Source organism: Solanum dulcamara, chromosome 7 (genome assembly GCF_947179165.1).
Source record: "Solanum dulcamara chromosome 7, daSolDulc1.2, whole genome shotgun sequence".
Lineage (NCBI taxonomy): Eukaryota > Viridiplantae > Streptophyta > Magnoliopsida > Solanales > Solanaceae > Solanum > Solanum dulcamara.
The window spans coordinates 17,429,704-17,455,066 of NC_077243.1; the positions used below are offsets into that span (position 1 = coordinate 17,429,704).

Here is a 25,363-nt window from a genome sequence, read left to right on the forward strand (position 1 = left end):
CAAGGTCGCTCGACTAACGTCTCCAAATTTCCGTTTGAGCTGAAACTTCTTGGGCTTTGCAACTACTGTATTTTCTGTATTCCTGCCTAGTTTGGAGTCAATTTGATGTTGCATGATGCTTTTGTTGAGGGCTGCAGCTGTGGCCTGTGCTGGAATTTTGATGGATGTTGCTGCAGCTGTAGTCCATCTGTTGTAGGTATGTCTTGATGTTGCTTTATGTTCTAATGATTTGTTGTATGCTGAAGAACTTGTTCTTGGAGGTTGCAGTTGTGTATTGTACCTGTACAAGTAAAAGAACAAGAAAAATTCTGCACAGAAAAAACTGTGCTGTAGTTTCTCCTTGTATGCTGCAATTTGTTGGAATTCCAAGCTCAGTTGCTGACACTCTAGCACCAGCCCCTTGATGTAAGTTCTGGTTGTATGGAGGAATTCCACAAGCTGCAAGCTCCAAATGGTGAAGTGCTCCATCCTGCCACTGTTGTAATATGCAGCACACATAGCTGGCCCTCCAACTGTGGATTGATATGTTGCATGTGTACAAGTTCCTGCACAGTCAAAAAGTAGAAGGAAAGGAAAGAAAAAGAAAAAGGCTACTCTAATCCTAGGTAGGTAAGATGCAGGGGAGACTCTCCCCTTTATAATGGTCCTAACTGTAGAACCTTCAAAGTGGTTATCACTAGTCATATTGATATCCAATTTGAAGAGTAAGTTAGAACATTGAAGATAAAAATAGTTCAAGGAGGTTGTTTGATCCTTTTTAATCTTTTTCTCCTGAAGCTTGCCATCCCTATCTTGTCCAGCTTGATGTAGCCCTTGGTTTCTTGTGGAAGTTGTTGCATATTATAGAATTGTTGAGTATTGTCAAGCTTATGGCTGTGCTTAGAAAGAGTATCTGCAATAAAATTGGCTTCTCTGAATACATGTTTGCAATGAAAGTAGTCTAGTAACTGGACTAAATTCTGAAGTTCTTCCATGTATTTGTGTATGCTCCATGGAGGCTTGATATCTTGCTTCAACCACATAGTCAAAAGTTCTGAGTCCACCTCTAGTACCACTCTACTATAACCATGTTGAAGACACCAAAGGATGCCCATAGTAGCTGCCTGTACCTCAACTTGATTGTTGGTTCCATGTCCTAATGGAGTTGCAAATGCATATATCAAGTTACCCTTGTGGTCTCTCAATATTCCCCCTGCTCCAATCTTTCCAGGGTTGTCCAATGCACTCCCATCAGTATTCAACTTTACTATTGAAGGTGGAGGTCTGATCCACACAACTTTGATCACTTTAGTGTCATGTTGGCAATTTTCTACCATCAGAACCAGATCATTCCAACTCTTAGGCCACTTAATGTAAGGATAGACAGTGCTTATCAGCATGTACAGGTCCTTAGTAATGGAGAACTTAACTCTAGTAGAACTAGATTTCTTTCCTTCATATTTGCTTGTACATCTATTCTTCCATATATGCCAGCAAACAAAAATAGGAGTTGCCTGCAACATGAGCTTATGGACTGCATTATTGGGCTTAGAAGTCCACCACTTCATCAGGATGTTTCTCAGAGGCCAGTTGTCTTGCAGGATTCCCCAAGATCTGGAAAATTGCTGCCAAATATGTTTAGCTAAATTTCGAGAGGCAAATATATGGTCAACAGTATCCAATCCAGGCCTGTAGCAACAAGAGCATTCTGCTGGTTCAGCTCCAAATTGAACTAGTTTTTCATTGGTTGGAAGTTTCAATCTGAGTGCTCTCCATAGTAAAAAGGACACCTTGAAAGGGATGTTAGTGTGCCAAGTGCAACTATCAGTCAAGCTCTTACATTTGTGCTTTCTAACTTGTTCCCAAGCAGATTTGGAAGTGAAATTACCATGAGATGTTAGTTTCCAGCATGCTTTATCAGCTATGTTGGGATGATAATATACCTTAGTGTTAAGGATCTGAAACACAAGCTGAGGAGGGGCATATTTTCTGATTTTCTGCACATTCCATTCCCCATTCATAAGGTATTCAGAGACTGTAGTATTATTGAGCCTAGGTAGATAGTTATTGTGATAAGCAAGGGGTCCAATACCCATCCAATCATCCCACCAAAAGCTGCATGTACCTGAATTGATATGCCAATGTATATGAGGCTCAATATTAATTTTATTTGCCATCATATGCTTCCACATAAGAGATTGACCTGTGTTCCATTTTTTTATCACCGGATGTGCTCTTTGGCAATACTTAGCCTTTAAGAATTCTCCCCATAAAGTCTTCTTGGATCTAAAAGTCCACCACTGTTTGTATTGTAAGGCCAGACACACATCTTGTATGTTTTTCATACCAATACCCCCTTCCTCCACAGGGTAGCTGAGTGTCTCCCAAGAAGCCCAGTGGTACTTCCTCTTTTCTTTGTCCCATCCCCAGAAAAAATCTGCCATAAGGGCTTTAATTTGTTTGAGGGTAGTGACTGTAGGGATGATTGCTGAAAGCAGGTGAATTGGAAGTGATTGCAACACTGATTTGACAAGAGTTGCTCTTCCCCCATAGCTCAATATTTTGGCCTGCCATCCTCTAATCTTGGAGATCACTTTGGATACCATACTAGTAAAGTAAATGATCCTTTGACGCCCAATATATAAGGGACATCCTAAATATGTAATAGGGCCATGAGTTGATTTGAAACCAGTGATAGAAGTGACCCTCTCATTAGTAGCTGGATCAGTATTCAAAGGGATCATACATTGACTCTTGTCTTTGTTAACAAGCTGTCCTGATGTATGTTCATACAACTGCAGAGTCTTCATGATCAACTTGAGAGAATACTTAGAGGTTGAGGTGAAAATAATTACATCATCAGCAAAGCTCAAGTGATTAATTAGAGGACCCTTCTTTTCCATGTGAAAACCTTTATACAAATAGTGTTGATGAAGGTTGTTGAGAAGTCTTGACAGCACCTCAGCACCTAAAATAAATAGGGCTGGAGACAAAGGATCTCCCTATTTGAGGCCTCTTGTAGAATGAAAGAAACCATGCCTACCTCCATTCACAATAACTGAGTACCAGTTGTTAGCCATTAACCTCCAAACCATGTCAATGAATACTTCTCCAAAACCCATTCTTCTCATCACTAGACATATAAATGACCAAGACACCCTGTCATAGGCTTTGGCCATGTCTAACTTGATAACAACATTGTCTCCAATCTTTGGTTGTTTTATTCCATGAATGATCTCTTGTGCTAACATAATATTCTCAGAGATGCTTCTTCCCTTTACAAAACCAGATTGATTTTCAGAGATTACTTGAGGGAGAATTGGGGCTATTCTGAGGCAAAGGACCTTAGAAATGACTTTATTGGTGAAGTTGCTGAGTGATATAGGCCTGAAATCAGATAGTTTATTAGGATGTTCTACTTTTGGGAGTAGAACCAAACAGGCATGTGTGATGAACTTGGGAATAGACTGTCCACAACAAAAGTACTTCACTAAGTTTAACAAGTCTTCACTAATAATATCCCAGCAGGTATGGAAGAATTTGCCATTAAATCCACCAGGACCTGCTGCAGACACATCACTAAGAGAAAATACAGCAGCTTTCAACTCCTCCTTGGTAGGCATAGCATTAAGAATCTGATTTTGCTGATCTGTGATGGAACAGGGAATGCATTTTAGGATATCTTCATTGATCAAATCCTCTTTTCCAGTAAAGATCTTCTCAAAGTAATCATAGGCAGCAGTTGCTATGTTCTGATCACCTTGAATAGTGTTTCCTTGGTCATCAGTGATTTTATGAATGAGTAACCTCCCCCTCCTTCCTCTGATGATAGCATGAAAGTATTTGGAGTTGGCATCTCCATCCTTAAACCACTGAATCTGAGTTTTTTGTTTAAGGATAGAATGCTCAATCTTCAAATATCTAATGTACTCTGCATTCACTTGATGAAGCTTGTTTCTATTTTCCTCAGAATTATCAAGGATGATATCTTCTTCTGCCTGCTGTACTTTCTCTTCAAACTCTTTAACTGTGGTATATATGTCTCCATATTGTTGTCTTGACCACTTTCTAAGAGTGTTAGCTACCCTCTTAAGCTTCTGGTGGAAAATTCTCATAGGATTTCCTTCCATATGCCTATCCCAACAGGTTTTAACAGTATCCAGGAAAGTATCATTCTCTGTCCAGCAATGAAGAAACTTGAAGTATTTGATGGGATTACTATGATTATCTTGACATTCAACTAAAAGAGGACAGTGATCTGAACCTGTAGAGGCTAGATGAGTCACAGTAGTCATAGGCATTATCTCTAACCACCTATCATTCACCATGGCCCTGTCCAACCTCTTCCATATTCTAGCATCATTGTCCCTGTTGTTGCACCAGGTGAAGCTTTGGCCATGAAAACCCAAGTCTGTGAGGCCACATGCTTCAATGACACTTATGAATTCAAGGCTTTTGTTCATATTGTAAGGCAGCCCTCCAAGCTTTTCCTCCACTTCAGTGATTACATTAAAGTCTCCAATAATACACCAAGGCTTATCTATATCAGCCACCTGCATCATTTTTTCCCAAAGACTTCTTCTCAAGTAATCTTTACACTTGGCATAGACAAATGTAATAGTGTGAGAATTGGGGCTAGACACATGTTTAATATCATAAGTGACCTGTTGTTCATCCTAGTCTCTAATGTGACAGTCCACATCCTGATTCCAGAATAGCCAAATCTTGTTATTAGGGTTATGACAGGCATTATTCATTCTAAGCTGATTTTTATATTGGTTGATCTGTGATTGATGAGCAAATGGTTCAAGAATTGCCAACATAGAGAGACTATGATAATCCTTGAGTTTTTGGAGTCTATCCAAAGCACCTTGAGTATCAATACTCCTTGCATTCCAGCATATTGTATTCATCATCAAGGTTTCATGGATTTGGACCTTGTTTTGATGCCACTCTTACAAGTAGCATTATCTGAACTGGTGGAGATGTCTTGTTTCTTTTTCTTCTTGTTCTGATCTTGCTGACCCCTGGGTGATAGACCCTTCTCCTCAGTGACCTGCAGCACCTCCTCCTGTATTATAGTATCTGTGATATCCTCCAATGCTCTAAAGGGAGAGGCACTAGTTTCCTCATCTTGAGATTGTTCCCTTTGGTCCAGATCCTCTTCATCTTCAGATTGAATAGGTCTGTATTCATCCTCATTGTCATGTGATATGGCTTTCTTATCAAGAACACACACTTCAGTAGAACTGGATTGAATTTGAAGAGGTGTCACATGAATCCCTGCTTGTTCATCAACCAACACATAGTTCACTCTGTGTTGTGTTTTTCCAGATAGAGATTTTTTTTGTTTCTGAGCTAACTTTTTCTTCATTGCATCCCTCTTCTTCTTACTCAGAGATAGAGTATATTTATTATTCAGGAGCTTAGTAACTGCACCCATATTTCCTTTACATCTATTTGGAGATTCTGCACCTTCTTTATCCATTTCAATGAGCTGTAACCTGTCTTCTGGATCTTGTTGAATATCATCTTGTTGCCAATGCATAGAGTACCTTATTTCTGCTGGAAGAGTGTTGACAGGGGTTCTAGGATCTTTTCTATGTTCAGCCAAATTTTCCTTCCTCTTGGTTTCCCCTTTCCGCAGATTAGTGGTTTTCTCCTGTATTCCCCCATCCTCACCTCCACAGACTTCATCAGCCACAATAGTAATACCATTTAAGACATTAAAGTAATTAGGGGAGCCATGGGGGTGTGGGAGCATTGAGTCAATACCTGGGATTTTTCCATAGGCATTGCTGCATTCCACATTGTTCACAGCAGTACTTGGTGTACAAATAGCTGTAATATTTTGCTCTTTTTGTTTGTCTGCAGGTCTGCTACTTCCAGTACCATGTAGAACCTGCTGTATAGGCTTATGGGGGATGGGATCTAATGTTGTATGGGGAGTAGGGAGTAAGCTCTGGACTCCAGAGTCTACATTACAAGTTTGGTTAGTACAAGTATTAAATTTAGAGCTATTAACCATACCTGCCTGCTGTGGATTTTTCCCTTCTCTGCTGCTGCTGATATTATGCTGGTGGGGTGCTGAAGTTTCCCCTTTTGTCATGTATACTTGTGTTTTATGTTGTTGTGGTTGTTGTTGGTGGTGTTGTTCTTCTTTTTTACCTTTCCTCCTTTGAATTTGCCAACCTGCATGTTCTTGGTCTCTTTTTTCAGCTGCAGCCCTGCTAGTATTTTGTTGTTCCTTACTTTGTTTGTCTTCTTGGTTCTTTAGCTCATTTTTCTGTTGTTTCTTATTCTTGTCAGTGCTGTCCTTATCTTTGTGTCTTGCTTCTTCTTCTTGAACTTGCTTTTTCTGCTTATCCTCATCCCTTTTTTTAACAGTACAAACATAAATGGTGTGACCTTGATGTTTGCAGTGTTGACAGTAATCTGGCACCCCTTCATATTGAATAGACTGCCACCTTCCTGATCCATTTTCATCTTCACCATAGCCCATCCATACATGCTGTGGTCTTTCTTTTGTAAGGTCAATTTGTACTTTGACTTTGGCAACACTACCCCTTGTTTTCTTGTAGGTTGCCAAATCTAAGAACAACACCTTTCCAATTGGGGACAGTAAAGGGGTTACCACTTCAAGACGATAACAGTGCCAAGGTAATTCTGGTAATATAGCCCATATAGGAACTAGAGAGGTTTCTTCTTCAGGCTTGAAGGTGGGGGTCCATAGCTGGAGTCTCATAAGCTGTCCATTTATGTACATTTTTCCTTTGGACCATACAGTAGAGTGATCATATTCATTGTCCAAGTCTATGTACAGATGCCTAGAGTTAAAATGAGTAATTTTCACTCCTCCTCTGAGCTCTGTTTGCAAGATGAATTCCTTTCTAATGGTTTCTATCTTAGGCATAGTATTAGTGAATTTTCCTATCAGAGTATACTTACAATCACTAGCCAATTTCACCAAGAAATCTTCTTCTGTAAATACTATAGCTGGATAGCCTTGTTTTGTAGTAATTTTGGGGGGTGTAATATCAATAATGGCTGTTTTAATGGCTTCTTGGGCTCTCAACTTAGTAGCCAAGGTCTGATGGATGACAGGATTTGGAGGGGTTGGAATATTCGTATTGGGATGCTTGTTTTGTTTGACATGTAACTGATTAGTAGGGGACACCACATGATTAGTAGAAATAGAAGTATTAAAAGTTGGAGCTCTAAATTGGTTTGGATATTTGGGACCTAAATTGCTTCCAGTATTCATAGTAGCAGATTTATTATTGGATTTGAAAGCATCAAAGTTATTAGACACTTTCATTGGGTTACTATTAGGAACATAAGGTTTTTGGACATGTTGAAATTTCACATTGAGACCCCTGTTCAACTGGGCAGTTTGTTTGGTTTTTTCAACATTTCCAGGTAATATGTTCCCCTGCTCCTTGTGTTTATCAACAAGATCAACATCAACATTGTGAGTAGAAGTCTTCAGTACTTCATTATTTTTGGACATAACAAGATGCAGATCAGTAGACTTAACAGTAGCTGCATTAGCTACATTTTCTTTTTGAGTATTATTATCAGTTAGACTAACTTCATGAAATTTGACAGTATCAATATGCATTTGATCAACATTGTGATTATGACTAGTATGTTCTATTATATATTGATTGAAATAGTTGGAGGACTTACATGGAGGAACCACTGTAGGGGCACTGTTCCTTTGCTCAACAAAGAAATTCCCCTTCGAATTTTCTTTGGGGACTTGATCATACTCTTCAATGCCTTCCAATGTTCCCATTCTATTTTTTTGTTGGTCATATGTATCATGATCCACCGCACCAGTTACAAATTCAGATTGAAGAACACTGTCACAGTGTTCTTCATTAAGATGAGTGTCTTTGCGACTTTTTGAGTTTGAGCTTGTTGGTTGTGATTCGAGGCACTCTACATAACTTGGGAACCTCCTAAAACCTTGATGGACCTTTTGGAATTGGTCTTGTGCCAATTGGTTCACCGGAGCTCCGACACCCCCAAAGTCGTCTTGACGACTTTTTGAATTTGAACTTGTTTGTGGAGATTCGAGACATGTTTTATTGTTAGAATGCCTCTCCACACTGTTACTCACCTTTTGGTATTGGTCTTGGATGAATTCAGTCGCCGGATCTCCGGCGACTCCATTGTTGTCAGAACTCAAATGTGAATTCGAAACAATTGGAGTATATTCGAGTTGTCTCTCATGGTTGGGAAGATGGGCAATAGCTTGAGGATCATTTTGGTATTCATCTTGTTCAGTTTTGTTCGTCGGAGCTCCGCCGCCGATGCTGAATTGTTCGCCGGCGATGATTTCGCCGGAGATTTTTGTTCTCTGAGGGGCGCCATATCCTTGAGAACAAAGCCCAGGTGGTGCGATGGCTCGAATGTCGCCGGAACTTGGTCGAATTTCAAGGCGCACCTCCGGCGACTGTGCATTTTCCAGCGCACTAATTGCAGGATCAGTGCTCACGATTTGTGTAGTATTTTGATCCAATTTTTGGACTATAGGTAGTCCAAATGATAAGGAATCAGATGATACAGGTCTTGTGACTCGAATCAAACCATTGTTCTTCAAATCAATGATTCTTTGAGCACGGCGCAGCTCCTCCTCAGAAATATCTACAGTGTTCGCAAGTGTATTTTGCAGATTGGAGGAGCTGTGGGTTTGATTTTGTGATGTTGCAACTTGAATCAATCCTGCCTTACTTGAAATTGCTACTGGTTTGTCAGTATTTTTTTGCAGATTCAAAGTACTCTTAGCTGGATTAAAGGTTGATGCTTCTTCAGCTATGTTCTTATTACGGTCCGGTGGTATGTGAAGCTCCACCGGCGGTGGTTAAGCCATTCCGACAGTCTTCTGCCGATGAAGATGATGAACAGTAGTGTTAGTTACCGTTAGTTACCGTTATTGACTAATAACGAAGCGGAAATTAGAACACTTTGCCTCGAAAATCTTTTCTCAAATCGCATCAAGGAGTTCAAGAACTCAAACAAATGGTGAAAAATATTGAAATGGGAAGAAAGGGACATTTTCTGCTGTTGGCCGCACATTGACCGCGGTTAACTTACACCACTACCCTTCAAAACATGTTTTTGATCCTCAAAACTCATTCAGAGCTCTATAAATATGAACCGATAGTGCAAATTGATCAGAAAATACGTTTCAGAGCTAATGAAACTAGCAGAATCACCATCCGACACTCGAAACTCAATTTGTTGTCCAAAGTCAAACTTAGCTCACAAAAATCAAACTTTTCAACTCAAGACCTCAAATCCATGTATTAACCTCAAATGTGATTCCGACAACTCTCCTAGATCAATTTCCACATTCCAGAGCTGATGGAACTGACGGAACCCCGTTTTGAGACCTGTAGCAATTGGCACCAAAAACCACTTTTTAACATTAAAGCTTATGAAAACTCAAAAACTCACACAATTCACAACCTATTAAGATTTTAACAAAACCCACAACACAAACCGATCAAATAACACTCGGAGGCACTAAAAATAGAGGTAAAATGATAATTTTACACAAATTTCCAAAAAATGACCCTCAAGGTCATTACATCTTCACTTTGTGATTTGGAGGTAATATATGCCTCATTAAAAAAGTGGTCCACCTATTGGTTTTTTTGGATGACGAAAGTGGAAAAATTGATTTTAAAATTATTTTTAATTTTTTTTATTAAAATAAAATCCATTTATGAATATATTTGATCCATCTGGTAAAGTTCTGGGCTATATTTAATCTTTGTCATACGTGAATTTCTTTTACTTCTTTAATTCAACAACTAATTTAATCGGGATTTAGTTGATTAAACTGGTAAATTTGGACATAGCATATATAGTCTATGACTGTGTATTTAGTTTTTCTCACATGGAGTAATGAATAAACTAATGTCACTCCGGAAGAATTGACTATGGACTGGATCTGTTAAATACAATTTGAGAAAATTCAAACTTTATTTATGTTTTAAAAAGCAGCTAAAATTGCAAAGATAATAATAATGTAAAATAACAATCAAATAGTATTACTTGGCAATCTGAAAAGTGATTACTTGCCATTTTCCCCTAGAATTACTGGTGTACTTATAGGAATATGAGAAAACGTAACACTGATTATAACACAAAAGAAAGTTAAATGAGTTACCAAAGTAATTAATTTTCTTTTAAGCAAGAGAGAAGCATTAAAACCACTCCTGAACTTGACGCAAATTATTAATTTTGTTCTCGAATTATTGACAGATTTAAAAACACACTTCTACTTGACTAACTAAACTTAGATACACCTCCGCCATATGACATAGCAAGTGGTCTCAAACTTTTGTAGGAGCATGACAGTACTCTTAATAAAAAGACGATAGAAGTATTGAACACCTCTAAATTTGCGCGGAAATTTAGGAGTGTATTTCACTCATGTTGCAAGAATTGGGGTGTGTTTAAGTTCAATTAGCCAAATAATGAGGTGTTTTTAAGGCTGATAATAGTTCGAGAATAAAACTAATAATTCACGCTGAGTTTAGTGATACGCTTAGAAATCATGATTATATATAACAAATGATATAAAATTATGTATATGTATATGTATTTATTGATTTGATGTAAATATCACTCTCGAAACCTCCAACCCTTAATAGTGTGTATGTACCCAGTTGATTAACTTCTGATTAATTTTTCATAATTGTACTCTATTCAGTTGCATTTGATAATCGAAGAAAAATAAAGATAAATTGAACCTATATTATTATTCTATCTTTCCATCTCACTAACCAAATGGTGAGTAAACATCTGTTCATGTTCACAATCCATTTGCATTATTGTTTATTGCTCAACTTGCATTAGTTTAAACCCACAAACAAATAAAAAGAATCATTGAAACACATTTGACCTTCACATGAATACAAATAACTAGAACATACTAGCAATTATTATCAACCAAGTAATATCAACCAAGTAAAATGATTGTCCACTTAAAATGGTGGATAGTCCATTTACTTTTTAAGTGGGTAAAATGCCCATTAATATTTTCCTCCACTTGTAAATATGGCTATAAATATAGCCTTAAACTTCAATGTAAAATACACAAAAACACATAAAAGAAAGAATTACTATTACTCTCTCTATATTACTACTCTCTCTATTAATACTTTCTATATACATATTCTCTTGTTCTTCTTCCTTTATAAAATTGTCAAGTTAGTTAATTCATAACACGTTATCAGCACGAAGCTCTAATTTTTCAGAAAATTAACTTCTATATCAGGTATATCTACTAAAGAAATTTAATTTTTAAGTTATCTTTGTTACTTTCAAATTAATTTTCATCATGTCAAACTTGTCAAAATTGGAATTTATGGCACTTGATATTTCTGGTAAAAATTATTTGTCATGGATACTTGATGCTGAAATTCACCTTACCGCTAAGGGTCTTGGTGATGCTATAATTGAAGGAAATACAGCATCAAGTCAGGATAAAGCAAAGGCTATGATTTTCCTTCGTCATCATCTAGATGAAAGCCTAAAAATGGAATACTTGACAGTGAAAGATCCACTTGAATTGTGGAAAGACTTAAAAGGGAGGTATGACCACCTCAGGGCAACGGTATTGCCAAGGGCTCGTTATGAGTGGATGCACTTACGGTTTCAAGATTTTAAAACCGTAATTGAGTATAATTCTGCTGTATTTAGAATAACTTCCCAATTAAAATTATGTGGGGAAAATATAAATGATGAGGACATGTTAGAAAAGACACTAACTACTTTTCATGCCTCTAATGTAATATTACAGCAGCAATACCGTGAAAAGGGTTTTAAAAAATACTCTGAATTGATATCATGCCTTCTGGTGGCTGAACAACATAATGCCCTTTTAATGAAAAATCATGAAGCCCGTCCCACTGGAACTGCTCCGTTACCGGAGGCAAATATGGTAAAAGCACATGGCCAGTCTGAAAGAAGACATAATAAATATCAAGGTCACAATAATGTGCGTGGGCGTGGCAATGGCAGAGGACGATATAATAATCGTCGTGGTGGTGGTCAACATAAAAGGGAGAACAATATCAGTTCTCAAAATGGCCCTTCAAAAAGTAACTGTCATCGTTGTGGCATGAAAGGCCACTGGAAAAATGAATGTCGGACGCCTGAGCATTTTGTAAGACTTTATCAAAATTCTTTTAAAAGAAAGGCAAATAGAGGTGGTGCCTCTTCTTCTAATGCTCGGATAGAGTCACACTTGGCGTTCGAAAATAATGTTGAGGCAAGGCCTTTGAATAATGATAATATTGAAGCAAATATGGCCTTAAGGGATGATGATTTTAATGACCTCAATGATATTACTCATTTGGAGGTTGAAGATTTTTTTAAGGATCTTAATTGATGTTTAATTTCATGTTTTTCAATATGTTATCATGTACTTCGAATTATTGTGTTTTTACGTTTATGTATTTGAAGAAAAAAAAATAATAATCAAGGTTACATTTTTATGATAATTGTATATTATTTATTACATTGTGCTATTTTACAATGTTGTAATTAATTACTATTAGTGTGCTATTATTTAATCTTAATATCATATTGTTACTAAAAATAATATTCGCCTTATTTAATGTCATTATAATAACTATTTATTCTTGTTAATGTTTTAGACATTAATAATATATAATGATTGTATTATTTTTGTCAATAAACAAATTATCTATACATGATGAATAATATTATATTAATGTTTTATAATATTTTATATTTGTTTTTAATACTTGTGTATAATATTTATTTAAGGTTAATAAGTATATAATTCCATAAACTAAATTATTGTAACATTCATCATAATTGAATCATATAATTTTTTAAATTCTAAATTACCATAATTTAACTTTTAAAAAAAAAGGGACTTATGTTTTTCTAGCAAAATTGTTACTTATTTTATTTCTTACAATGCATTTTTATTTTATGAAGATAAATATATTTATCAGTCTTCAATTGGATTCAAGATGAATAATGGAGATATGTGCATTTTGGATAGTGCCACAACTCATACGATATTAAAAGAAAAGAAATATTTTTGTCATTTGATTATGAAAAAGGACTATGTCAATACAATATCTGGTAGTACAAAATTAATTGAAGGCTCTGGAAAAACAACCTTATTACTACCTGGAGGAACGATATTGGTAATTGATAATGCATTATATTGTAGTAAGTCTCAAAGAAACTTGTTAAGTTTCAAGGTTATTCGCCAAAATGGCTATCATATTGAGACTGCAAATGAAGGAAAGGTTGAATACCTTTATATTACTACAATAAATATGGAGAAGAAAATTGTGCACGAAAAATTACTTTCACTTTCTTCTGGGTTGTACCATACAAATATTGGTACTGTTGAATCACATGCCATTGTAAACAAAAGGTTTACTGATTCTGATGATTTTATCATTTGGCATGACCGGTTGGGCCATCCCGGTTATAATATGATGCGCAGAATTATTGAGAATTCACATGGGCACACTTTGAAGAATCAGAAAATTCTTCAATCTAAGGAATTCTCTTGTGTTGCTTGTTCCCAAGGAAAACTGATTATCAAACCATCAGCAACTAAGGTTGGGATTGAATCCCCTGCGTTTCTGGAACGTATACAGAGTGATATATGTGGGCCAATTCACCCTTCATGTGGACCATTTAAATATTATATGGTCTTGATAGATGCATCTACAAGATGGTCACATGTGTGCTTATTATCAACTCGCAACATGACTTTTGCGAGATTGTTAGCTCAAATTATAAGGTTAAGAGCACAATTTCCAGATTATGCAATAAAGACAATTCGTCTTGATAATGCTGGTGAGTTCACATCTCAATCATTTAATGATTATTGTATGTCGATTGGAATAAAAGTTGAGCATCCGGTCGCTCATGTACATACACAAAATGGTCTAGCGGAATCATTGATTAAACGCCTCCAATGGATAGCTAGACCATTGCTAATGAGGACAAAACTTCCTATTTCAGTATGGGGGCATGCTATTTTGCATGCAGCAGCACTTGTGCGCGTAAGGCCAACAAATTATCATGAATTTTCCCCATTACAGTTGGCGTTTGGAAGGGAGCCAAATATATCCCATCTTAGAATATTTGGGTGTGCGGTATATGTCCCAATTGCTCCACCACATCGCACAAAGATGGGTCCCCAAAGAAGGTTGGGAATATATGTTGGGTATGAATCTCCTTCTATTATAAAATATCTGGAACCTATGACTGGAGATTTATTTACGGCAAGATTTGCTGATTGTCATTTTGATGAATCAGTATACCCAACATTAGGGGGAGAACATAAGCAGATGAAAAATGAGATAGATTGGAATTCATTGTCACTATCTCATTTAGATCCTCGAACAAATCAATGTGAGCAAGAAGTTCAAAAGATGATTTATTTGCAGAATATTGCAAATCAACTGCCGGATGCATTTACTAACCTTCCACGGGTTACTAAATCGCATATCCCAGCTGCTAATGCTCAAGTTCGAGTTGATGTCCCGGTAGGACAACTTATTCAGGCAAATGAATCTAGACCACGCTTAAAACGTGGAAGACCATTTGGTTCCAAAGATAAAAATCCTCGAAAAAGGAAAGGAATGAATGATCAAGATGATCATAATTTGGAGGCGAGTGCTCAAGAAGAGCCCAGAGACACAACAAATGGTGATACCACCGAGGAGGTCCAAGTACCTGAAAATAATGAGAATGAAGAAATCTCAATAAGTTATGTGTCGACAGAAAAACGGTGGAACCGAAATAATATTGTGGTCGATAATATTTTTGCTTATAATGTTGCCATTGAAATAATGCAACAAGATAAGGATCTTGAACCAAAATCTGTCGATGAATGCAGACAGAGAAATGATTGGCCAAGATGGAAGGATGCAATTCAAGCAGAGTTAACTTCACTTGAAAAACGTGAAGTTTTCGGATCAATAGTTCGAACACCTGAAGGTGTCAAGCCAGTAGGGCATAAATGGGTTTTTGTGCGTAAACGAAATGAAAAGGGTGAAGTCGTAAGATATAAAGCACGACTTGTAGCCCAAGGTTTTTCGCAAAGACCTGGCATTGACTATATGGAAACATATTCCCCTGTGGTGGATGCAATTACTTTCAGGTATCTAATGAATTTGGCAGTTCATGAAAAGCTTGAAATGCAGTTAATGGACGTGGTCACTGCCTATTTATATGGCTCATTAGACCACGACATTTTTATGAAAATTCCCGAAGGGTTCAAAGTGCCTGAAGCATACAAAGATTCTCGAGAAAATTGCTCAATAAAACTTCAAAAATCCTTGTACGGGTTGAAACAATCAGGGCGAATGTGGTACAATCGTCTTAGCGAATATTTGCTAAAAGAAGGATATAAAAATGATCCAATTTGCCCTTGTGTCTTTATGAGAAGGTCTGGATCTGAATTTGTCATAATAGCAGTATATGTTGATGATTTAAATATTATTGGAACTCCAGAAGAACTTTCAAAGGCAGTAAAATGCCTGAAAAAGGAGTTTGAAATGAAAGATCTTGGAAAGACAAAATTTTGTCTTGGTCTACAAATTGAACATTTTACAAATGGGATATTTGTCCATCAGTCAACATATACTGAAAATATTTTAAAGAGATTTTATATGGATAAAGCACACCCATTGAGTACTCCAATGGTTGTGAGATCTCTTGATATTAATACAGATCCGTTTCGGCCTTATGAAAATGATGAAGAGCTTATTGGTGCTGAAATACCATACCTTAGTGCAATTGGTGCATTAATGTATCTTGCCAACAATTCTAGACCAGATATAGCTTTCTCAGTAAACTTGTTAGCAAGATTTAGTTCTTCACCAACACGCAGACACTGGAATGGAATTAAGCATATATTCAGATACCTTCGAGGTACCATTGATATGAGATTGTTTTACTCAAATGATTCCACATCACAATTGATTGGTTATGTAGATGCGGGATATTTATCTGATCCCCATAAAGGTCGATCGCAAACAGGCTATTTATTTACATGTGGTGGTACAGCTATATCATGGCGTTCAACAAAGCAAACTATGGTTGCCACTTCCTCAAATCATACAGAGATAATAGCCATTCATGAAGCAAGTCGAGAATGTGTTTGGTTAAGATCAATAACTGAACACATTCAAGAAACATGTGGTCTTTCTTTGACAAAAGACGCTCCAACAATATTGTATGAAGACAATGCTGCATGTATAGCTCAACTGAAGGGAGGATACATCAAAGGAGACAGAACAAAACATATTTCACCAAAATTCTTTTTCACTCATGATCTTCAAAAGAAGGGTGAAATAGATGTCCAACAAATTCGTTCAAGTGACAATTTGGCGGATATGTTCACCAAAGCATTGCCAACTTCAACCTTTGAGAAAATGAGATACAAAATTGGAATGCGTCGTCTTCGAGATATTAAGTGATATTTTCATCAGGGGGAGCAAAATACGCGCTGTACTCTTTTTCCCTTAGTCAAGGTTTTGTCCCACTGGGTTTTCCTAATAAGGTTTTTAATGAGGCAGCACTCAAGGCGTATTATCAGATATGTGTACTCTTTTTCCTTCATTAGGTTTTTTTCCACTGGATTTTTCCTAATAAGGTTTTAACGAGGCACATTTCTCGTGGACATCCAAGGGGGAGTATTATCAACCAAGTAATATCAACCAAGTAAAATGGTTGTCCACTTAAAATGGTGGATAGTCCATTTACTTTTTAAGTGGGTAAAATGCCCATTAATATTTTCCTCCACTTGTAAATATGGCTATAAATATAGCCTTAAACTTCAATGTAAAATACACAAAAACACATAAAAGAAAGAATTACTATTACTCTCTCTATATTACTACTCTCTCTATTAATACTTTCTATATACATATTCTCTTGTTCTTCTTCCTTTATAAAATTGTCAAGTTAGTTAATTCATAAGAGCAATTATCTTTTTCGTTTTTCATTTCCCTGGAGAAGGAAATTAAAATTCGTTTGTGTCTGATGGAAAGTCATGAGGACTTCTTACCTATGGGAATGGAAAGGGCAGAAGTCCATAATGTTAGATTAATATTGAGGTTGTTTGATAGCTGATTACAATTATGTAGTGTTACTAATGCATAGATTAGTTATGAGGGAATCAATACATTATTTTATGCAGGTATTAATTATGCAAAATTTAATTATTCATGTATTAGTTATTTCATTTTTTTATCATGCCAGTTTCTAAATTGCAAACCAAACATCATACTAACTTTATACATGAATAACTCATTCCCTTACTTATATAGAATTTAATACCTGCATAACTCAACTCCAAACTAGCTACCAAACGACCCCTTATAGAGAAGCAAACCTTAAGCCGAATTATTAGAAAAAGAGCTTTTGATTGGCTAATGATAATAATTATAATAATAATCACTAATCTCCACTGAAATGCTAATGATTTTTTATATATGATTTGTCACTCTTTCTGAAGAGATCTTGAGGCTTTTAACGTTTCCTTTTTAAAAAAAAAAAAACTGGAGGAGATATACTAATCCAAAGTATACTACTCATCTTTTTTTAATAGGAGTTATAGAGTTTTTGAACATCCAACTATTAAAGCTCAACTCAAAACTTGCTTACAATAACGCCAAATGAAGTCATTGGATTGACCAAACTTAGCGGGCACAACATTTTAAAAACGTCAACTACCAAGCTCAACTCAACATGTTTACACTAATGCTAGAAGAAAAAAAAAGTCAAGCAAACTAAACTTCCCATTTTAATTAGCATTATTGGAATTCAACTCCATTTTCACATTGTGAAGAAAGAAAAGAATTGAAAAATGAAGAAAAAGGAATCAGCTTATAACAGAAAACTTGAACATATGACATCAGTGACTTATATATTTCCCAAAGCGGTCTTTTTAAACATTCCTCTTTCAAGGGTTTCCAGAATCTGTCTTTCTGGACAAATAAGAGTGATGTCCTGATTATTGAGCATCCGACTGAGGCCAGCAACTGCTTTAAGAGAAGTTTTCAAAATACAAATGGACGACACATAGACCAGTTGGAGCTATACGGAGGGAAAACCTCTTTTCTAACGACAATGCGCTCAGAGCAATTAGTCTGGATAAAAACAAACACCTTTACCTCAATCACAAATGAGAAATGGCTCCTTATTAAACATTGTGATGATTTTCAGTGATTGGAAAATCGTTATGTAGTTTAACTACATAAATAAATACACCCGTTGCAATAACCAGCTCGGTTTGTTCTTATTAACTAATGTTTCAAGCTTTTGTGTCAACAAACTCCAGTCAGTCCAATTAAAAGGATTATATAGAAATAACACAAAGAGAAGAACCCAAGGATGAATGAGTGAGAGCACATTCACTTTTGGATCTTGACATGGGTTGATCAGTACAAAGAGGCCATTGAAGATTCTACTTTGATTGTGATTCACCTGATGCAATTGCAGGTTCATCTTTCTTTGAAGTCTCCAATTTGCCAGAAGTGACAGCCTCTAGTGTCTTATAAAACTCCTCAGGAAGAGGACCAGGACGATGAAGGGGAACGTGCTTGGGTACTGGAGCATCATTTTCTATAACTTCACACTCATAATCATCGGGAATACCCCAAGGTTTCCACTCTGTGTAAGAAAAACCATTGATCACGGCTTTAGGTTATATGGAAAATAAAATTGAAAATACTCTTTTAGCACTTATAACAACAAATCATAACTTCACCCAAAAATGGTTTGATTTATACCATTCAATCTTAAATCAACTTCTTCCCTATAAGAAATCTGCCTGTGAAAGTCTCCCTTAATGGATCATGAAGAAAGACAAATAAGATGTTTTTATGATCAAACATATTTTTGATTTCAACATAAAACTTTATGCACAAATTTGGCTCTTTACCCATTAGGTAGCAGGGGAGGGTTGGGGGAGGAGGGATGCCAAGCTTAGCACACAAGACACCACTTTAACACAGATTAATGAAGCAAAAGAGTAAGGTAATGAATACTCTAATATCCATATAAAAATGCTCGCATATGCAACTAAACTCACATTCCTAAGAAATGTATACCTGTAGACCTCTTTAAGTATTCTGATGCACATGAATGTGTATTTTTAAAAAAGTGAAAGAGAAAAGTAAAATATCAGATGTACATAGTACAATAAGTATATGAAATAGGACAACAACAAACCCAGTGTAATCCCAACTATGAAATAGAATAAAAGTTTCAATAAATCAGTCACGTGATGAATGTTACAATATACGATTCAATATTACATCCAAGCAAGCATAAAATGCCAATTCAGTTTTACTGTATAAATTGTAATTTGTTTAGACTAATATTTCTCAGAGGAAGCAGCTAAAAGTTGCTTTAAATTTTATATTTCATGAAAGCACGAAGCACATAGAAAGTCACTTTATTCGACAAAAAAATTGAGCGTGAGATGCACTATTACAAGTTTTATCAACTTAAATGATCAGATAGTAGATATTCTTACTAGATTACTTCAAAATTCCAGAACTGAGTATGTTTACAGCAAGCTAGGAATACACAACATGAAAACATTAATCTGAGAGGGAGTGTTAAGTATATTAAAAATATGTAAATGTAGCAAGAGCCAAAAATGCATACCTTGTACATATGGAAAAATCTAAATCCATATAATTGTGAACTTAGGAGATCTATAATATGCAATTACTCCCTCCGTCCCAATTTGTGTGACACTCTTTCCTTTTTCGTCTATCCCAAAAGAATGACACATTTCTATATTTAGTAGCAATTTAACTTTAAACTTCCCATTTTACCATTTATGAGAAGATTTATAGCCACACAAATATCTATGGCTTATTTTAGACCATAAGTTTCAAAAGTCATCCTTTAAACTCCGTGCTCAGTCAAAACCTTCACATAAATTGGGACGACAAAGGGAGTACATGCTTTTTTCGATTTTTGTAAACTTTACTTAAATCCTCAATAGGCAATAGCTTAAGGGAAAATCAAGCAATTCTATTTTCAGAATATTTTCTTCTTCTCCTTTCTTTACACTCAATCCCAACTCCTTTCACCCTTTTAGTAATCCACTAAGCACAAAACATTAGTCTATGTTAATTGTCTAGCATTAGTTGAGAAAATCAGCTATAGGTTACTTATATGGTCTTATAATCCTCATTTCATGGCTAGCTTTTGAGATTAAGTTAAGCCCAAGATTTAGTATCTTAACATGGCACTAAAGTCAAATTCATCCATATTCTTGGTTTACCCGATTTTGAGCCATGTTATTTATCCATGCACCAGATTTTCAATCCTGAGCTGCGGAAAGCCGGAAAGAGATGTTAAGTGTCTCACTTTGGTTGAAAGAATAGGCTGGAGTCTCTTTATATTAAAAATAATCTTCATGAGTTAGCTTTTTGGGTTGAGTTAGGCCCAAGGTTTTTTCCCTTAACAGACTAAACAGAAGATGAACAAAATAAATTAAAAAATGACCACTAATTTGTAGCACAAATAGCTCTATTTATTTGAAGCCAGACTAAAGGATCTCCAACAAAAGATTTTCCCACTAGCTTATCAAACAAAAATAAGCATACAATAACAGAAAGTGATGTTCAGATTCCCCACAGGTGTGATAAACAAATTAACAGATATAAATGAGTAAACAAAAACAAACAAGAAGCCCAATGAGCTTGAATATATAGTAAAGTCCAGATATTTGTCCCTATGAGGCAAAAGGCTGTGTAAATATCAGCAGCAAAGTGGTTCTGATCTTGTGAAGTAAAACAGAGATTAACATAGTGCAAATGGAAATTTTATCTTACGTTCTTAACTCATCTTGAAAAATCAGCTATAACACTACCACGTAGGTAAAAAAGTTCCTTTTGACAAGTTTTAGATTAACAGGTTTAGACCACCAAATAAAAGTATTGACAAATTCGATTTGGAACTGACGCTAATGATCAGCCTAGAAGATTTGTGCTGACTGTCCCATAGAAGCACCAACTAAACAAAGACTTCAACAGTTGCAATGGCATAGCCCAATAATCCTTTGTGGCAAACTGTTGTGAGGCTATCCGCTATCCTAAATACCTAATTATAACTATCCAAAATTACCTTTAAGGGGTTTCATCTTAAAGGTAAGTTCTATAGTGTGGTTGTAAGACCGACTATGTTGTACAGGATGGAGTGTTGGTCAATCAAGAACTCACACATTTAGAAGATTTCAGAAGATGAAGGTAGCAAAGATGAGGATGCTTTAGATGGATGTGTGGGTACACTCGGAGAGACAAGAATAGAAATGAAGATACACGGGACAAGGTGGAAGTGCCTTTGCGGTGGACATGATGCGGGAAGCAAGACTGAAATGGTTCGAACATATGAAGAGAGGGAGCACAATGCCCAGTGAAAAGGTGTGAGAAGTTGGTGGTGATACGTTTGAGAGGTAAAGATAGGCCGAAGAAGAATTGGGGAGAGATGATTAGACATGATGTGACACATCTTCAGCTCATCGAGAACATGATCTTAGATAGGAGAGCATGGAGGTCAACCATTAGGGTGGATGTTTGTAACTAGTCGACTGTTTTCTCTCCTCCTAGTGGTAGAGCAGGTGCTAATTTGGAGAACATTCCATTCCCTTATTGGTATTATTATTCTATTCTTCAATTCTATTACTGTGGTTGTCTTTACTATGTTTATTGACAATATTTTTCTTTCTCTAATATTTCTATCATAGCTTTTGTCTCTTGCATTTCTTTCAAATCTATTCGGAAAAATGATTTTCTTGAGCCTATCGGAAACAACTTCTCCACCCCACAAAGGTAGGGGTAAAGTCTGAGACCCTACCCTCCTCAGACCCCACTTGTGAGACTATATTGGATATGTGGTTGTTATGCATTAAGGGTCCGTTTGGTGTGAGGGACAAAAATAAATAGTCCTGTGATAAAAAAATAGTTCAGGAATAAAATTTTGTTGTGTTGTTTGGTTGCAAAATTTGAGATAACTTATCCCACCAATTATACCATAGTGATGGGATAACTTGTTTCCAACCAAACGACCCCTAAAGGTTAAATGTCTTTATATAGGCTTACAAAATCTAAGAAGTAAAGGTCATTAACTCATGTAGGACTAAAGCCTAATACATGATAAGGAAAACTAATAATATCTTAATAAGGACGAGAAAACAATAAGGTAATAAGCTATTGTGTCATCATCTAGTAACCGTCTACATTAACAAGTGATAATTCAAGCTCATGCATCATTAGTGTGTTTCCTCTTAAGAAGTGAGTTGTCCTTAAAAATACCCAACCTAGGTGTTCTCTTGTTTTTGCCACTTACCATATGATGATGCAAGAACTTATCACTATCTTTTTCCTCATAGGTTCCTAATCTCGCCAATATTGGCACACCCCCAACGTTCCAATGTCAGCTTGGTATCAAAGCCTCTTGCTCGGGTATTTTCCTTTCATTTGCCTTTTATTTTTACATCTGTCATTTAGTTCTTTATATTTTATCTTCGTCCTTCTCATTGTCTTTATTTTTTACCCTTTATCTTTTTATAATTACGTTGGTGTCCTTTTATCTTTCCATATTTGCATCCTAGTCCTTGAGCTTTTCATATTATTACATTTGCCCCTTAAGAGTCTCTTATTTGCAAAACTACTTCTTGTCCTTTAAGTGTCACAACATTTAAGTCACACAGTTGTGTGAACTAGCGCATGTCAAAGAATGTTTTGTCAAAAGGGCTATACATTGCCCGAGTCTAAATTTTAAATGAAATCATTTGTGACCTTCCAGCCTTTCCTTGAAACTTTCCTAGTCCATTATTCATACATTGTGCCTTTGCAAGAGCCAAACATGCCTCGAAGAAACCAAAATCCTCATCAAAGAACTTTCCATGAGATTAAATAAGAGGAACTATGAGCCCAAGTTAGGGAATTAGAGGCACAACTTGCAAGGCAAGAAGTTGTTCAAAACCAACCCCAAAATGAAGAATCGATTACTGACACTTCTGCAAGTGAGGAAGATAAGTCAATCCCTTCGTTGAAGATGAATCTTCATCTCAGAAAGCGTTACCTAGATATCGCCCATGAGGTCCAGCTCAAGGTATGGTGTTATAGGAATTAAAATTGATATTCCTTATCCTTTGAAATAGCGGACCAAGGTGGCCTCTTTTTTTGGCTATCATGTCATAGAGGGGTTACTAATCTCACCAATATTAGCAATTTGTCGACATCCCGGCGTCAACTTCTCTTTATTTTCCATTACCTCATACTAAGAGAAAATAAGTTTCTTGTTAGCAGAGTGATTTATGATAAAATTAGCCAAATTTATAGCTCAATTTCCCGAAATTATTTAAAAAATTCCAGTGATGATATCACACATCGTATTGGTGCAGCGTGGATAAAGTGGAGGCTTGCCTCTAGAGTCTTATGTGTTAAAAAGGTACTACCGTAACTCAAAGGTAAGTTCTAAAGTTGTCATTAGACCGAAATAATTGTATGGGGGGCGGAGTGCTGGCCAGTCAAAAACTTTCATGTTCAAAAAATGCATGTTGTGGAGATAAGAATGATGACGTGGATATGTGGTCATACTAGGAGCAATAAGATTAAAAATGAGGATATTTGGAATAAAGTGTAAGTGGCCTCAGTAGTGAACAAGATGAGGAAAGCAAAAATGAGATGGTTTGGAAGAGAAAATGTGCTGACACACCAATGAGGAGGTGCAAAAGGTTGGTTATAAAGGGTACGAGGAGAGGCAAAGGTAGGCCGAAAAAATATTGAAGAGAGGTAATAAAATAAGATATGACCCAACTTTAAGTTACTGAGGACATGACCTTAGATAGGAGAGTATAGAGGATACGTATTAGGGTAGAAGGTTAGAAGGTAGTCTAATATTGTCTTGCTTGTGGCGGTTGGTGTTTGTTGTTGTACTAGTGGTATTATTATGTTTAGTATGTTGGCACTATTGTATTGTTGTTTTGCTTCTTTTTGATAGACTGCTACTTATGTGTTACTTGCTATATTTTCTTCACGATCTCGTTCTTTGTACCTGGATTTGCTGTCAAGGGTCTTTTGAAAACAACCTCTCTAGTGGTAAGGTCTGTCTACATTTTAGACTCCCAGACCCCACTTGTGGGATTTCACTAGGTATGTTGTTGTTGTTCTAATCAAGTGAAGTAAAACTGGACCTCTGTTAGTCCACAATTGGATACGATTTATGCTAACTGTGTTAATCTTGGACAAAGTTGCCAGACTTTTTGTCCATAATTTCTCAAAGGCAGTCAATCCAGGTTAAAAATTATTAGGAGATTGCTAGATTACAGAACAGTAGTTCATCTCACTATCCTACATTTCTCACTAGGTCAATCCCCATAATCATAGTACCAAACAGGCAAATCAAAACATAGATCTACTATTGTCTCATCAATCATTCAGTCATATAATCAAAGAGAGGAAAAAAAAAGGGAAAAATTTGTCCGTGTTTAACAATTGCATAGAAATTCAACTTCATCCCTGCATTCAATAAAAAATTAACAAATAAAATAAACACACAGAGACGCACACGTATAGGAATATACACAAATGAAGTAAAAATGGAAGACAGAAGATTGTTACTGTACGGACCGTTCATGTGGCCGATGAGCTTAAGCTCATCTTGAGCTTCCTCAATTAACTCTTCAACCTGGCCACAACCAAGCCGCTTCTCGATCATTTCCGAATTTGCTTCCTCCTGACAGACACTGAGACGGTGGCGCGTGAAGCTTTCCACGGCTTTCCGGTATCCCTCGTCCTCCGGCACAGCCTTGATCTCCTCCAGGGTTTTCCTGTAAAGATTTATCAGAACTTCCCTCGCATTTGGCACTACATCAAGACCTACGATCCCCGTCGTCTCCTTCACTTTCGCCATCATCATCAATGGCCTCGCTATTCTTCGGAGAAACATTTTTCCGACTCACTCCTTCGACTCGTCACTCGGCTGTAACTCTTGAGACCCGCTCGGAGCTCTGAAGAAGGGAAATGCTCAACCTTCAGCTGATTGAGTCATAATTTGGGCCTGTTTGACAATGATCAGAACTATCTGGATTGGGTTCGCTTTTCTGCAAATATTGGGCTTGGAAGTACAGCCCATTTATTTAACATTGACGATTGAACTATAACGAGTAAAAATTTGGGCTTCTTACGTAACTGTACAGCCAACAATTTTATTTTTTAAAATTTTATTTAAATTTCATAGTGATTCTTTTCAATTACACTCTATCTCTACTCTTTTAAAAATTACCCAAAATTCTTTTTTTTGGTGGAATCTAGATACATCATGTACG

At 36.4% G+C, this 25,363-nt stretch overlaps 1 protein-coding gene across 1 annotated transcript; it reads right to left on the bottom strand.

The window, feature by feature from the left end:
* Nucleotides 1-18,183: 18,183 nt before the first annotated feature.
* Nucleotides 18,184-25,094, bottom strand: LOC129894384 (probable NADH dehydrogenase [ubiquinone] 1 alpha subcomplex subunit 5, mitochondrial). Its single transcript, XM_055970054.1, has 2 exons — nt 24,666-25,094; nt 18,184-18,681 (listed from the first exon to the last, which is right to left on the bottom strand). Exons 1-2 carry the CDS (start codon nt 24,982-24,984, stop codon nt 18,476-18,478), a joined length of 525 nt encoding a protein of 174 aa, XP_055826029.1. The 5' UTR covers nt 24,985-25,094; the 3' UTR covers nt 18,184-18,475.
* Between the last annotated feature and the right edge of the window lie 269 nt (nt 25,095-25,363).